This window comes from Rhincodon typus, chromosome 20 (assembly GCF_021869965.1).
Source record: "Rhincodon typus isolate 14 chromosome 20, sRhiTyp1.1, whole genome shotgun sequence".
Classification (NCBI taxonomy): Eukaryota; Metazoa; Chordata; class Chondrichthyes; order Orectolobiformes; family Rhincodontidae; genus Rhincodon; species Rhincodon typus.
In genome coordinates, this window is record NC_063351.1 from 12,669,137 (window position 1) to 12,683,742 (window position 14,606).

The window sequence follows — 14,606 nt, forward strand, 5'->3', positions numbered from 1 at the left end:
TCCCTCTCAAGACAACCCACTCATTCCAGGAATCAATTCGGTGAATCTTCTTTGAATCACCTCCTAAGACATTTACATCCATCCTTAAATGAGGAATGATCTGACACCATGTTCGGGCTTTTTCCTTCAGCATGGGGAATTGTACTTAATGAGGCAACATTTAAATTAACTCTCATAACGCAAGAACTAGACATGGGTAACAGTGTGGGAGATTCAACTGATGTTTATTGCAGGTCCTGAAATATACATAAATATTACAGTCGCAGACACTTCTGTGTCTGAGCTAATACTCAGCTTTTCAGTGACAAACTGTAGCACACTTAAACCAGTATGTCATGCTTCAAGTGACCCCAGTTAAGATGGAGGCTGAGACCTTTATACCTTACATGCTATGATACAGTCTCTTAAAAGTATACTGCATTATAGCAATCAGACATAACACAGAGTTTAAACTGTACATAGTACTACAGATGTGGTCTCAACAAAACCCTACATAACTTAAGCATAACATGGTGCATTTAAGTTAAATTCCTCTCATAATAAATGACAGCATTCTATTGGCTTTAATTACTTACTGTACTTGCAAACTAACCTTTAGTGACTCTAGTGACTAGAACATCCAGATCTCTCTGCACCTCAAACTTCTCCAGTAGCTCTCTGGTGAAATAATATTCTGCCTTTATATTTTTCCTGCCAAAGTGAATAACTACATATTTCCCATATTATACTCCATATGCCAGATTTTTGCCCGCGTATTCAATCTATCCTTATCCACCCGCAGCTTCCTTGTCTTCTTCACAAATTACTCTCCTCCCTATCATAATGTAGCTAAGTTTGAAAAAGTAGCCACCATACTTCACTCCCCTCATCTTAGTCATTGGTGTAAACTAAAAGGTTGAGGACCCAGCAGAGACCCCTGCAGGACTCCACTTGTCACATCCTGTGAATCATAAAATGATCCAATTATACCAAGCAATCTTCGATCCTGTGACAATACTATGGCTTTAAGAGGTGTATTTTGTCCTTTTTCATATGAATAAGTGTTGTGACAGAGGTGTGGAGCAGTGTGCTCCAAAGCCAGTAAGTAACCAGCTTATGAGGCCTTTTTTTTTAAGTTGGAATAATAGAAGGAGCTCAATGGGTGGGGTCAAGCTCTCTCAAAACTAAGTTTTTTTTTTAACTTTAGCCTTCAGTTGCAGTTGCCGGGGTCTTGAAGCTGGATTTGGAAGCTGTTATTCCTCTCTGTGTTACGGCTGAAAGCTGGGGGTTCTCTTCCGGCTGCTAGAAGTACATGTGAGACAATCTATTTTACTGAATTTGCCTTTGCCAAGGGTGTGTTTATGGGATTTTCTATACTAGAACAGTTATTGTTTAGTAGTTAAATAATCTATTATCCTGTTAAGTTTTCCAAGAGAGTTAAGTTATTCCAGTTTCTTCTTTCTTCTGTTGTCTTTTAACTATAGTTTTGAATAAAGTATGTTTTGCTTCAATGCTGTTAGTTTGACCAACCAAATAGTATCTAGAACAAAACGCCTGGCACTTATTTATAAAATAAGAAAAAGTTGGGGTCTAGGGCTATCTTCTTAATATATTATGAAGGGGTTTGGTTTGGTCCATAACAAAACCTTGCACAAGAATTAATTGGCATTTGGAAATGGATTAATATATGAAAGTCGGTCTGGATTAGTTAAAGACATAGTTTGTTTCACTGACTTGATTTGATGAGGTAGCAGAGAGTGTTGATGTGAGTAATGGGGTAATTAACATGGGGTGGGGGCAGAATTCATGGTCTTAATTTGTTGAACTCGATGTTGAGTTCTGAAGGCTGTAAAAATGCTGAACTGGAAAATGAGGTGCTGTTCCTCCAGCGTGTCTTGGGCTGCACTGCAGTACTGCAGTCTCGGACTGAAATGTTAGAACAAGACCAAGATGGAATATTGAAATAGCAAGCAACCAGAAGAGCAGAGTCATTCTTGTCAACACTGCAGTCCGCAAAGTGTTCACTCAGTCTCTGCTTGGTCTTGCCAATGTAGTAATAGATAGCTGTTCTTCACACTAGATGGAAGTGCACTGTAGTGTTTCACTGGGATCAGTGTTAGGATATGATATGCATCAATTATATGGACTGGGTATCACGGCTATCATTTCAAGATTTGCAGATCATACAAAATGTGGAATTCTGATAAAGAATTAAGAGAATTGTAACAAACTCCAGAATGAAGGAGACAAAATGATGAAATGGACTGCATATGATACATTTTGATAGAGAGTGAGGACAGGTAATATGAACAAAATGTGACAATTCAAAAGGATATGCAAATCTTCAAAAAGGTAGCAGGTCAGGGTGAGAGGCTGTTCAAAAAGCATATAGGGTTGTTGGCTTAATTAATGGATGAACAGATTACAAGAACAAGAAAACTGCATGTTTGCATAATTCCTACTTTTGCTTCAAGAGTCTACGTACATTATATCTTTTTTAGATTAAATATAAAATGTTCATCTCCGACAAACCTTTTCTGCTGACATTCAATCAAATCCCGGCTGATCTGTACTTAAATCAATGTCCCTGCCTTTATTCCATATCCTTTGATAAACATAACTAAATAACATCTATGGATCATAATCTTCAAAATTTCAATTGAGCTAGTGTCAATGAGGTAGGAGAATTATAACTGACACTGGCCATATATACAATCGCTTATAAATCTGATACATTTATCGGAGTCATATGTCCACACCTGAGCCCTTTGTATTGGAGAAAAGTATTGTTACAAACCAGCAACTCTGCAGTTAGCAAGTCAAGACGAACTTGCCAAATGAAAGAGACGTAAAGCATTTTTAAAAATCTATTATATATATGGATATATATGAAAATACTTTGGCATTGAGAAAAGTACTAATCAATAGCTTCTCATGTATCATGATTGCCCGCATTGTTTGATACTTTGAGAACCTTTTAAAAATGTGCCAGCAATTTTTTGCCTGCATTTTCTTAATGCAGCACTGTCCGATGAATCCAGCTTTTCATATCGGATCGCTTGATGCAGTCTGAAAAGTTGTAGTGCTAGGATCTGACTGTATAACCACAGTGTGAAGGTCGACTGAATTCCTGCGTTTGCTTATTCGATTGGCAGTAACCACCAGCACAGAGCTGATTATCATGGACAACCCACTGACAAGGAAAGCTGCTGTGTAACTTCCTGTAGTGTCCACCAACCAACCTGCAAAAGGGAAAGCGAATTCTTGAATAAAATCAATGCTTAGCTGCAACTTCCCTATTTATAGAATCACTACAGTGCAGATAGAGGCCATTCAACCCATGGAATCTGCACTGACCCTCTGAAGAGTATAGCACCCAGACCCACTCTGCATTTACCATGGCTAATCCACCTGACCTGAATGCTATGGGACAATTTAGCCAATCCACCCAACTTGCACATATTTGGGCTGGGGGAGGAAACCGGAGCACCCGGAGGAAACCCACACAGACACGGTGAGAATGTGCAAACTCCACACAGATAGTCGCCCGAGGCTGGGATCAAACTTGAGTCTCTGGCACTGTGAGGCAGCAGTGCTAACCACTGAGCCACCGTGCTGCCCTATTGCAATATCTTTTTTAAAAATAGCACCATCTCCATGACCATAAGTACTGTCACATCTTGTGGGCCTGGCAGATCCTATGAAGTGTGCAGGCTAGAACAAGTGTAATTTCAACATGTAAATCAATCTGGACAGTGATCCTGATAGCAACATTCTATTAATGTATGACATTATCTGAGTTGTATTAAAACCAGTCAGTAGGATCATTCTTAAGAGACTCCACTGTTAGATTCCCAGTCAGCTACAGCATGCAACAGGCCGTGGATGAAATACTACCAAAAGTGCAATCAATCTCTCTCAATGCTTTCAGAACAAATATTGCTGTTGACAGGACTGACTTCAGTACTGTTTTAGGAAATGATGAATGGACAGGTTCAGTCAGGGTTCATTTGGTAAAGATATTAATTGGGTTCTCCTGGGTTACTGCTTGTCAGAAGCACAGGGAACGATTGGAACATGACAGACATTTGGGCACAAAATAATAATACAAGTAAAAGTAACATTAGTTGCCATTTGATTTATTTTTGCACCGTATGTAGGCGTGGGCATCTTTAAAGGCATGTAATGTCCCTGTTTCCAGCAGCAAAAAAGGTCCACTCGATCAAGCACTTCTGTTCAGACCAGTGAGCTTTGCAGCCTATCAGGTGCCTCCCCACTGAAGTCCCATCTGCCTAAAGGTGCCAGTAATTAGTCAGACATCCAAAGCTGCTAGGATTTGGACAGAGTCGATGGAAAGTTTATGAAAAGCAGGTGAGTGTCTAGTTTTCTTTTGTAGGGGATTGCGATGTGGAGGTTGGGAGCAGGGGCATTGATGCCAAGGGCAGGGGGATGGCTTTCAGTTGCCACCCCATAACATGCCCCATCTATGCCCACAATCGGTCTCAGTTTGGGGCAAATAGAAACCCCCCCCCCTCCAAACCCGCTTTCCCATGTCAAGTAAGCAGTCACTTTTTTTTTGCCCGCTGGGAAGGCAGGTAAGTAAGTGTGCTAGGTTGAGACCCTTTGGTGGTTGTTATTTGGCCACAAGGTCTTTAACTGGTAACTGGTCAGGAAAGTTGCCCATTGACCTTTCCACTCAAAACTGAATTGCTGAGATGTGAGGAAGGCACCCCATTATTTGTCCTTCCCACCATCTGTCCTGCTGCCTCTAAAAAGAGGTAATTTCCACCCATTATCTTTTTGTTTCAAAGAAAGGTGACATCTAAACCTCTGGTGATTTGTAGCTCAGAGGGACAGATTTTTTTCTCCCATGTCTATGTCACACATTGTCCACATGTGAGGAGCAGAGTAACTCAGCAGCAGTTCTACCGACAGCTTGAAAGGAGCAAATGTTTAATACAAGTCTCATCTTTGGCATTCAAAAGGGCATAGGATGATTATTTGAATGGAAATGGTGTGCAATTGTGTGAGGAAAAGCAGGAGATTGAGACCCAGTAATGACTGGATTTGACTTATTACTGTCAAGTGTACCGTGGTACAGTGAAAAGTGTTGACTTACGTACTTTACAGGCAGATCGTACTATACAACTGTATCAGTGTAACAGTCAGAGTGCAGGATATAGTGTTAAAGCTGCCAAGATGGTGCAGAGAGAGAGATCAGTATTAACATTAAAGAGGTACATTCAAAAGTCTGAATACAGCGGGGAAGAAGCTGGTCTTGAATCTGTTGCTACACGTATTCAAACTTTCATATCTTCTCCCCATATGGAAGAGGGTGGAAGAGATTATAACCAGTGTAGGAGGGGTCTTTGATTATGCTGGTTGCTTTCCCAAGGCAGCAGGAAGTATAGATGGAGTCAACGGATGGGAGGCTGGTTTGCGCGATGGATTGGGCTGTGTTCACAACTCTTTGTAGTTTCTTGCAGCCTTGGGAAGAGTAGTTGCCATACTGCGCTGTGATACATCCAGATAGAAAGCATCCTATGGTGCATCCATAAAATGACACTCATTTAAAGAGCTGCTGCAGGCATGATGGGCCAAATGACCTCCTTCTGCATCATAACAATTCTGATTAAACTGGGAGACTGCATTGCCAAATGAGAGCTATGGGGGTTTTACATGCAACTGCTGCCAACTGCAACAGTATGGTTGTCTAGCATTAGCCAAAACGTGTTAAAGTAGTTTAAAAAAGACTTTGAAAAATTCAAAAGACACTTACAAAAAGCTCTTAATAGATTATGTAGGGTAGTTGGGTGGGGCTGGTGCAGTTGGCTAAATGGCTAGTGTGTGGGATATATTAACAACAGCAATATGGTACTTGACCCCTGTCCCAACCAAGGTAGACATGGAGCCTGCTTTCATCCTACCATTCCCTTAACAATATTCACAGCATTTTACTGTGGTTCATTGAATAAGAATGCAAAAGAGATAAGAATAGATTATATAGAATATTACTGACCTGCTATTGGGGGTCCAATTAGATAGGGTATCCCATGGATAAAGTAAACTATTCCCAGAGCAGAGGGCAGGAAACCATTCCCTGCTATATCTGATGTTACCACTGGGATAAGAGCAACATAAGCCCCATCAAAGTATCCATAAAAAACTGCATAGGGAACGAGGAGTGGAAAGGATCTCAGAACGGGAATGAACAGAGAGCAGACACCATCCAAGCCAACTGTCAAAATGTAACAGTATTTCCGGTATTTCTTCAAAAACCTGCAGATTTAAAGAGAGAGCTCCCAGAATAAAAATGTGGAGATTCACTTTAAATAAAGTGGCAAACAAGTAAAGTTCTAATGACCTGTATTTCATTGCACTCAGTACAAACAGTTGCAACTCTATCAATGGCCATTCTTTCTTATTTTAAGGTGATTAAGACCATTCAAATGTTGAATCTGTCTCTATTTCCCTCTTTCAAAAAAAGGCTGTCTAAAAATAAGAGTTGAACAAATACTGGACATTAGTAGAGTGTGCCATGTACATATCTTATAATTTGAACTCCATGAAAACTAACTTACCTTGACCATTTGGCCTGGTGCTACATGATACCAGACTTTGACCTGCTTTGCCACCTGTACATTGATCTGTTTCTGCGCCACAAGTAACCCTTAACCCCATCCAATCTGGACTGGCATGAAACATGTCCCTCACCCCAGATGTGGTAAAATCTAAACTCTGGGCACAGCTTCTATCACAAGGCTGTCAGGTTTATAAGTGTACCTGTACAATGAAATAAATCTCTAAACAGCAGCAAAAATTTCCCATCAAATGAAACACAATACCTTTAAAGGGAAGACACTTTCATGACAGCAGAATCATCAGGTTCAACTGTGTTCACTGTAATCTGCAGACTTTAAGGCTGAACACTTGCTTTAAAGTGAAAACAACAGGTGCTGGCAGATAGCAAATACAGCAGATGCTGGAGTCAGAAACAACATAGTGTGGAGCTGGAGGAACACAGCAGGTCAGGCAGCATCAGAGGAGCAGGAAAGTTGATGTTTCGGGTCGGGACCTTCTTCAGAAATGGGGACAGGGAATGAAGCTGAGAAATAAATAGAGGGAGGAGGGGTGGAGCTGGGGGATGGTAGGGGTAGTGGGGATCGGTCATTGGGAAGGGTGGGGCAGTTGGGGGGTGCAGAAGATGGACAGGTTGTGTCATGTCAAGGAGGCGGGGATGAGAGGGAGGGTTGGACATGGGATGAGACTGGGGTTGGGGAGATTTTAAAACTGGTGAATTCTACGTTAAGGCCATTGGGCTGTAGGCTCCCAAGGCAGAATATGAAGTGTTGCTCCTCTTAGGAGCCGATGCGGCTGAGGCGGAGGAATTGGGAGTAAGCGATCACATTCTTGCAGGAGGGTGGGTGAGAGGAGATGTCGTCAAGGTAGCTATGGGAGTTTTGAAATAGATGTCGGTGCTGAGACGATTACCAGGTATGGAGACAAAAATGAAGGGGATCTTCCTCTCTTAGGGTAGTGAATCCATGGAATTCTTTACAGAGAGAATGGTTGAGGCTGGGACATCAAGAATATTCAACAGTGAGAGAGATTTTGCATCAGGAAGGAAATCAAGGGTTATGGCGAAAGGCAGGAAAGTGGAGTTGAAGATTATCAGATCAGTCACAATCTTACAGGATGGCAGAGCATATTCAATGGGCCAAATGGCCTACTTCTGCTCCTACATCTTATCATCTTATGCCAGGGTGGCACAGTGGTTCAGTGGTTAGCACTGCTGCCTCACAGCACCAGGGAACCAGGTTCAATCCCAGCCTTGGGCAACTGTCTGTGTGGAGTTTGCACATTCTCCCTGTGTCTGCATGGGTTTCCTCCCACAGTCCAAAGATGTGCAGGCTAGGTGGATTGGCCATGCTACATTGCCTGTAGTGTTCAGGGATGTGTAGATTAGGTGGGGGGTGGGATGCTCTGAGGGTCAGTGTAGACTTGTTGGGCTGAAGGGCCTGTTTCCACACTGTAGGGATTCTATGATTAACTGACATCTGGACTGAGGGATTAAAGTCTTTTATTCTTGGCATCCTACAAAATAATTTAGCATTCCCAAATAAGCAATAAAACTTCCCCTACTCTTGCATAATAATATGCATTGATTCTTATAGTGCTGCGCACACATATTTTCTTAGCCTGATACTGTTGACAGCACCAGTATCTATTAATATATTGGCATCAGTCCCTATCCATCTGTTTTTGATTAGCTAGAAGCAAATTCCTTGAGGGATATATTTGAGGCTATTAATATCCAGTCTGTATAAAGTTTATATCCTACGAACAGACAGCGTAAACTGCAAAGAAGAAAGCATACTAGTCAAAGGTGCTCATTTGTAAAACATGCCATCAAAAAGATCAGCCAAGTACAAAATAAAAATTGAGAGAATTGTTTAAAAAAAAGAGACTAAATGGGACTATGTGCCAATGAGATAAGCTGAATTATTAAAGCATTTAAAGCGCTCTATTAAAATTGCTTTTACTACATTAGTAGTTTAGAATTAATAGGTTCAAGATGCACATTAAAAACAAATTAACATGAACTAGGGAGACAGACATTTTTGTGGATGTTGCACATACAAAATACATCAATTGACTGATTTTGGCCCTTGTATAGATTTATAATCCATTCAAACACAAGGGCTGCTGAAGTACGTGTTCATAATCGATTCCAATGGAAATTTTGGAAGTGGTGAGGAGCTGGCTGAAGACATTTTCTGTTCTAGTCCAGTGAGGTACATCACAAAGTCAGTAATAATCCTGTCCAATGTTATTGGGTGCTAGATGCTTCGCACTACTGAATGATCTCAGAACCACTGATGATGCAATCTGTCCAGTTGCCTAAAAGACATATAATTCTAGTGCAAAATACAACCAAAGCTTTTCACTTTTGCACTTACCTTCTGTCCATTATCCAGCCAAATGAAACGGTGCCAATAATATTTATGATGCCTAGTATTGACATTAAGAAGGCTGCTTGCTGTTGGCTTACTCCAGTGCTTACTGCATATGGTACAAGATGAACAAAAGGAGTGCTGCAGCCGTAGGCTAGGAATAGCAGCGATGCAGCAAATACAAGGAAGTCCGGAGTCAGCAGGAAGGCGTATTCTTTATATGATGGACAACAGCTACACAGCTGCCTTCTGACACTCTCTTTTCTATTGAAGTTTGATTCTGCAGAAGGACTGGGCAGCTGAGGGTCATCACATTGTGCCTTAAGGCTGGATTCCACAGAGGCTTTTTCACTGGCAATGTTACTCATGGTGGAACTGAACAGATCCTCTGCAAGGGTGAGGGGCCTCAGCAGAGCACCACAAACACAAATATTAGCTACAAGGCCTCCGAGGATGAGTAATGCCCCACGCCAAGAATACTGTTCAATCAGCAGCTGAACCACTGGAGCTAAAACAAAAGTCCCAATTCCACTCCCTGACATGGCCAATCCATATGCCATAGCTTTCTTCTTACAGAAGTACTTGCCCACAATTGATATGGCTGGAGAATAAGCTAAAGCATATCCACAACCTGCAACACAGAACAGATTTTAAAAGTTATGACATGCTTTTACTGTAAAAGCTAGGTGATGTAAGATAAAGATACAGCTTAAGCTTTAAATACTTTATACGCCTTTTTCAAAGATAGACATTTAAAAGCTGCAGTTTGTAATCCAAGAACTGCAGTTTCAGTTTGCTCCTATATAGAGGAGCACCGACCTCTTTTTGAAATATATTTCCTGCATCAACCAATTTTGAGATGTTATTACACACCTCTGAAACAGGTGAGACTTGAACCAGAGGGTATTGAAACTAGGTCTCCTGGCTGAGAGATAGGGTCACTACCATTGTGCTACAAAAACCCTTCCAAGAAGCACAAGTGACTCCCTAGTTAATGTCCACCACCTGAGTGCAATTATGTATGGAATTACTTTGCAATGAGCATTTCTATCCAATTGTTTTCACCTTTGGCTTTCTATTGACACTACTTGTCACATGATCTCAAACGGGGTGCCGCAAGAAATTTCAGGGGATCTGCTGGTTGCTTTCTCTACATTGACAGAGAGGCAAGCAGAAGCGTCTCAGAAATGCAAAGAGTGTGCTTGCACAGTCAATCTTATTGTTGGATACCATTTACATATGAACAGGACATTTTGTTTGCGTGGCACTTTTACATCAGCATTCATCATGATAAGCATAGAGTAGCACAAAGCCTCCTTTCAACATTCTTCTTTACTCTGAATGTATACTCTGAAGTGGAAACATTTGCAAGGTGATGGGGAAAGAAGGAAGGGACTGTGTCTAATTGGGAATGACTTTCAAATATGATTTCAGGTCCAATGGATTTCTGTATGTGGTCCTCCACTTTGCTCCTAAAACAGAGTGTTGAAGAGCTAGAAATTGTGGACGTTCAAAGACTTGAACATTCCAAATCCTGAGATTATTAAATTTTATGACCAAGTACAGAAATTAATCAGAAGTGCTCATGGAATGCTGGCCTTTATATTTGCAGGATTAGAATACAAGGAGATAGCAATTAAGTGAAAACTAAACCAAGCACTATTTAAACCTCTCCTGGAGAACTGTGACTGTTTTGAACACCACATCTCAGGAAGCATATAATGACCTTGGAGGGAGGGCAGTGTAAATTTACTAGAATGATATCTGAAGTCCACAGGTTACATTGTGAAGGGTTAAGTAAACACACAGTGCATTCCTTAGAATTTCAAGAGTTAAGGGGTTATTTGATTGAAATATTCAAGATAGAAGAACAGATAGGGTAGACCGGGAGAACCTAATGTCTCTGGTTGAGCAATCTGGGGTATAGTAGAAGAAAATTAACAGCAGACCTTTCAGGAGAGAAATTAGACAACACTTCAATGCAAAGTGTGGTGTAAGTTTGGAACTCTATTGCAATTGGCAACTAACACCAGATTAGTTGTTAACTTTCAAACTAAGACTGATAGATTTTGGGAAACCAAAGGTATTAAGGGATGTGATGCAAAGTAAGATTAGGCCACACCTAACTAATATAGCAGAGAGCAATCAGCCACTAGAGTTTTGGGATATTCTATGGGTGCTCCTGAAATTCTACATATCTGCCAGAAGTGTAGTAGACAGCAAAGGGGTTTTGTAAGAATCTCAACAGTTAGTTAGCTAATATAAAAGTACCTTTTCTTTAATTGGATATATTAGTTGTCTCATTAATATTTCATCTATATTGGTTTTAGTTTGTTTGTTGCAGTAAGTGTCTTAAAATATGGAATCATGTCCTTCAATAATTGTGATTGGTCACTGGAAAATTCATCTCTCTTAAGAAGTCTCTACATAGATTGTAACAACATGTATGCTGATAACATCCAGCTCCGCCTCTCTCTTGCCTCATCCACTGTTTCTAGATTGTCAGACCATTTGTCTGAGTGCTATCCACAGTGGCTCTCTGGCTTCCTCACCTTTTACCACCTAAGTGTGTCCCTGGGGGCTTTAGAGCACCAGTCAATGAAATTTACACAGCAGTTATAGTTCTTACCAGTAACGACTCCGAGTGACAGATAAAGATATTCCAGGCACGTAGCGAATGAGCTAAGAATGAGGCCAGCAGAAGCTAATACTCCTCCAAGAATCACTGCTGCTCGAGTGGAATACCGATTGCTAATAATACTCCCAAGAGGTGCTAAAGAGAACAAAGGGACAAACATAATAGGTGTGATATACTGCTGTCTCCCTATGTGCTTTTGACCTCTGTACAAATGCAAAAAACTGACAAAACTCAACATAAAGCTCTAAATCATGGAATAAATGACAGGGCACTTTATTCGTGTCTGGATTGGAGGGTTTGATAGGGAAAAGCTGAATAGGCTGGGGGGTTTTTCCCCTGGAATGTTGGAGGCTGAGGGGTGACCTTATAGAGGTTTATAAAATCAAGAGGGGCTTGGATATGGTGAACAGCCAAGGTCTTTTTCCCACGGCAGGGGAGTCCAAAACTGGAGGACATAGGTTTAAGGTGAGAGAGGAAAGGTTTAAAAAGGGACCTAAGGGGCAACTTTTTCACACAGAGCATGATGCAGGTATGGAATGAGATGCCAGAGGAAGTGGTGGAGGCTGGTACAATTGAAACATTTAAAAGGCAGCTAGATGGGTGTATGAACAGGAAGGGTTTAGAGGGATATGAGCCAAATGCTGGTGCATGGGACTAGATCAGTTCAGGATATCTGGTCAGCATGGATGATTTGGGCCAAAGGGTCTGTTTCTGTGCTGTATAACTGTAAGACTCTCAGTGCAATGTCACCTAAAGGTCATCATCTCAGTGTTATTCTAGAGTCAGGTTCTAGAGTCATCACAGCTAACGTTAGGGCATGGGATGTGTTATCAAACAGAGACCTAGGGGTACAGGGACATAGTTCCTTGAAAGTGGAATCGCAGGAAGGCAGGATAGTGAAGAATGTGTTTGGCGTGCTTTCTTTCATCAGTCAAAGCATTGAGTAGAGGAGTTGGGACATCATGTTACAGCTCCACAAGACATTGGTAAGGCCATATTTGGAGTACTGTGTACAGTCCTAGTCATCCTGCTATAGGAAGGATTTTATTAAACTGAAAGAAAAGATTTACAAGCATGTTACCGAGACTGAAAGGTTTGAGTTATAAGGAGAGGTTAAAACTATTTTCACTGGAGCATTGGAGACTTAGAGGTGACCTTATTGAGGTTTATAAAATCATGAGCGGCATAGATAAAGTGAATAGCCAAGCTCTTTTCCCAGGGTAGGGAGTCCAATACTAGAGGGCATAGGTATAAGTTGTGTGGGGAAAGATTTAAAAGGGACCTGCAGGGCAATTTTTTAACACAGAGGGTGGTGCGTGTAGCTGCCAGAAGAAGTGTTGAGGTGGGTACAATTACAACATTTAAAAGGCATTTTTACAGGTAAAAGGGGGTAGTAAGAACTGCTGATGCTGGAGTCAAAGACAACACAGTGTGGAGCTGGAGGAACACAGCAGGCCGGGCAGCATCAGAGGAGCAGGAAAGTTGATGTTTTGGGTGGGGACCCTTCTTCAGAAATGGGGGAGGGTCCCCACCCGAAACGTCAACTTTCCTGCTCCTCTGATGCTGCCTGGCCTGGACAGGTACAAAGATAGGAAAGATTTAAAGGGATATGGGCCTAACACAGGCAAATGGGACTAGTTCATTTTAGGAAATCTGGTCGGCATGGGCTGTGCTGTCTTACTCCACAGCTTCATGAATCAACGGCCTGTGTTCAGACAGTCTAGCCGTATGTAATGTACAGTAACGTCAGTAAACGCAGAACACAGTGTGTAAATCTGTGATATTATGGCGATGTAAATAGTTAGTGTTGTTAGGCTGTCCCAAGGAGAATCCAGTTTTTGTGGTACACGCTGCTTGAGCTAACAGGTAAGGTAGCCCTGAGAGCACATCATACCAGCAGTGGTGTTTGGCCTAAAATCCGTATCACTCAGTTGTTTTGTACACGTCACTCCATAAATGTCCTTGTCTGAGTACTGTGCAGCAGAACCCAAGTGCACCTTTGTCCTGAGGGGAGTCAGCACCAGCATTAACCCTCTGTCTTGGCTGCAGCCGTTCCTTACCCAGTGACTCGCCACATACAGATCCTGCCTCACTGCTGCCCTCTAACTGACAAGCCGTGTCAGCATTTGAGTCGTGGCTACAACAAGTGACAACGATTCTTTTTCACTAGTCTCTCATTCTTCTTGCACTTCACACTCTCCCCAACCAACTGTAGACCAGGTGAGTGTTTTCATGTATATCTAAAAGGTTAAAAGTACAAGACTCTTGTTGGACTGAGTGGAAGGGGAATTTTGAGTTTGCACAAAGAACATGAGATACAAACACATGGACAACCCAAAGATTATGAAGCAGGGCTTCTTTATTCCACAGGCATGAGGTCATTACAAACATGAAGGGAAATTAAGGATAAACGAGAAACTATTTACACTATGTACATGGAACAACCTGGGTGGGGGGGAAGGTGACATTGGGCTGAGCAATATATTTGTTTGTCTGCTCCCCGTTCCGATCAGCCCTGCCCTCACTAAGGATGCCCTTTCTTTCCAGTGAGAGTCCATTTAATTGTTCCAGCTGCCCTCCCTCACCATCACCACCTTCTGTTGGAATTCCCAAAGAACTTCTCTGCTCACTCAGTGCCCTCTGTCACCATTTGCTACCTGCTGCTGTAGGTTCCGTTATACACATTAACATGATCCGCAGCATGTAAAGCAGAGGACATTGTGGGTTGAGGGGATAAGACAGGGATTTCAGAAGGCTGAGGTACAAGCATTGTGTCGAGTTCTATGATTTTAGCATATCCTCAGTCATTGCAGTTTCAATGATGCTGGTCATTATCTCCTTCAATGGAGGCGAGGGAACAGATCCATGTCTGACACCCGCTATCAGGTTAGGTGCTGCAGTCTCCGATTGTGGCCGACCTTGTCCTGCAAGACAGAGGGATATGGGGGTAATGCAGTGTGGTTCAGTGCTTTGCCTTTCATAATTGATAGTATGGAAGCAATAAGCAGTGGGTTGGAGGCTTGCAGCAGTCTTGA

General features: G+C 41.9%; 1 protein-coding gene across 10 annotated transcripts in view; it reads right to left on the reverse strand.

The window, feature by feature from the left end:
- Positions 1–205: 205 nt before the first annotated feature.
- LOC109929472 (monocarboxylate transporter 12) overlaps positions 206–14,606 on the reverse strand; it is a 53,177-nt gene continuing 38,776 nt past the window's right edge. For 9 of the 10 annotated variants that reach the window (XM_048609019.1, XM_048609017.1, XM_048609016.1 and 6 more), the window contains 4 exons: positions 11,563–11,706; positions 8,940–9,564; positions 5,999–6,258; positions 206–3,221 (listed from right to left, as the gene is read on the reverse strand). In XM_048609019.1, the coding sequence (XP_048464976.1) occupies positions 3,025–3,221; positions 5,999–6,258; positions 8,940–9,564; positions 11,563–11,706 (1,226 nt within the window). In that variant the 3' untranslated portion in view covers positions 206–3,024. The remainder of the gene's footprint in view (positions 3,222–5,998; positions 6,259–8,939; positions 9,565–11,562; positions 11,707–14,606) is intronic. The other variant, XM_048609020.1, reaches the window with a different exon arrangement.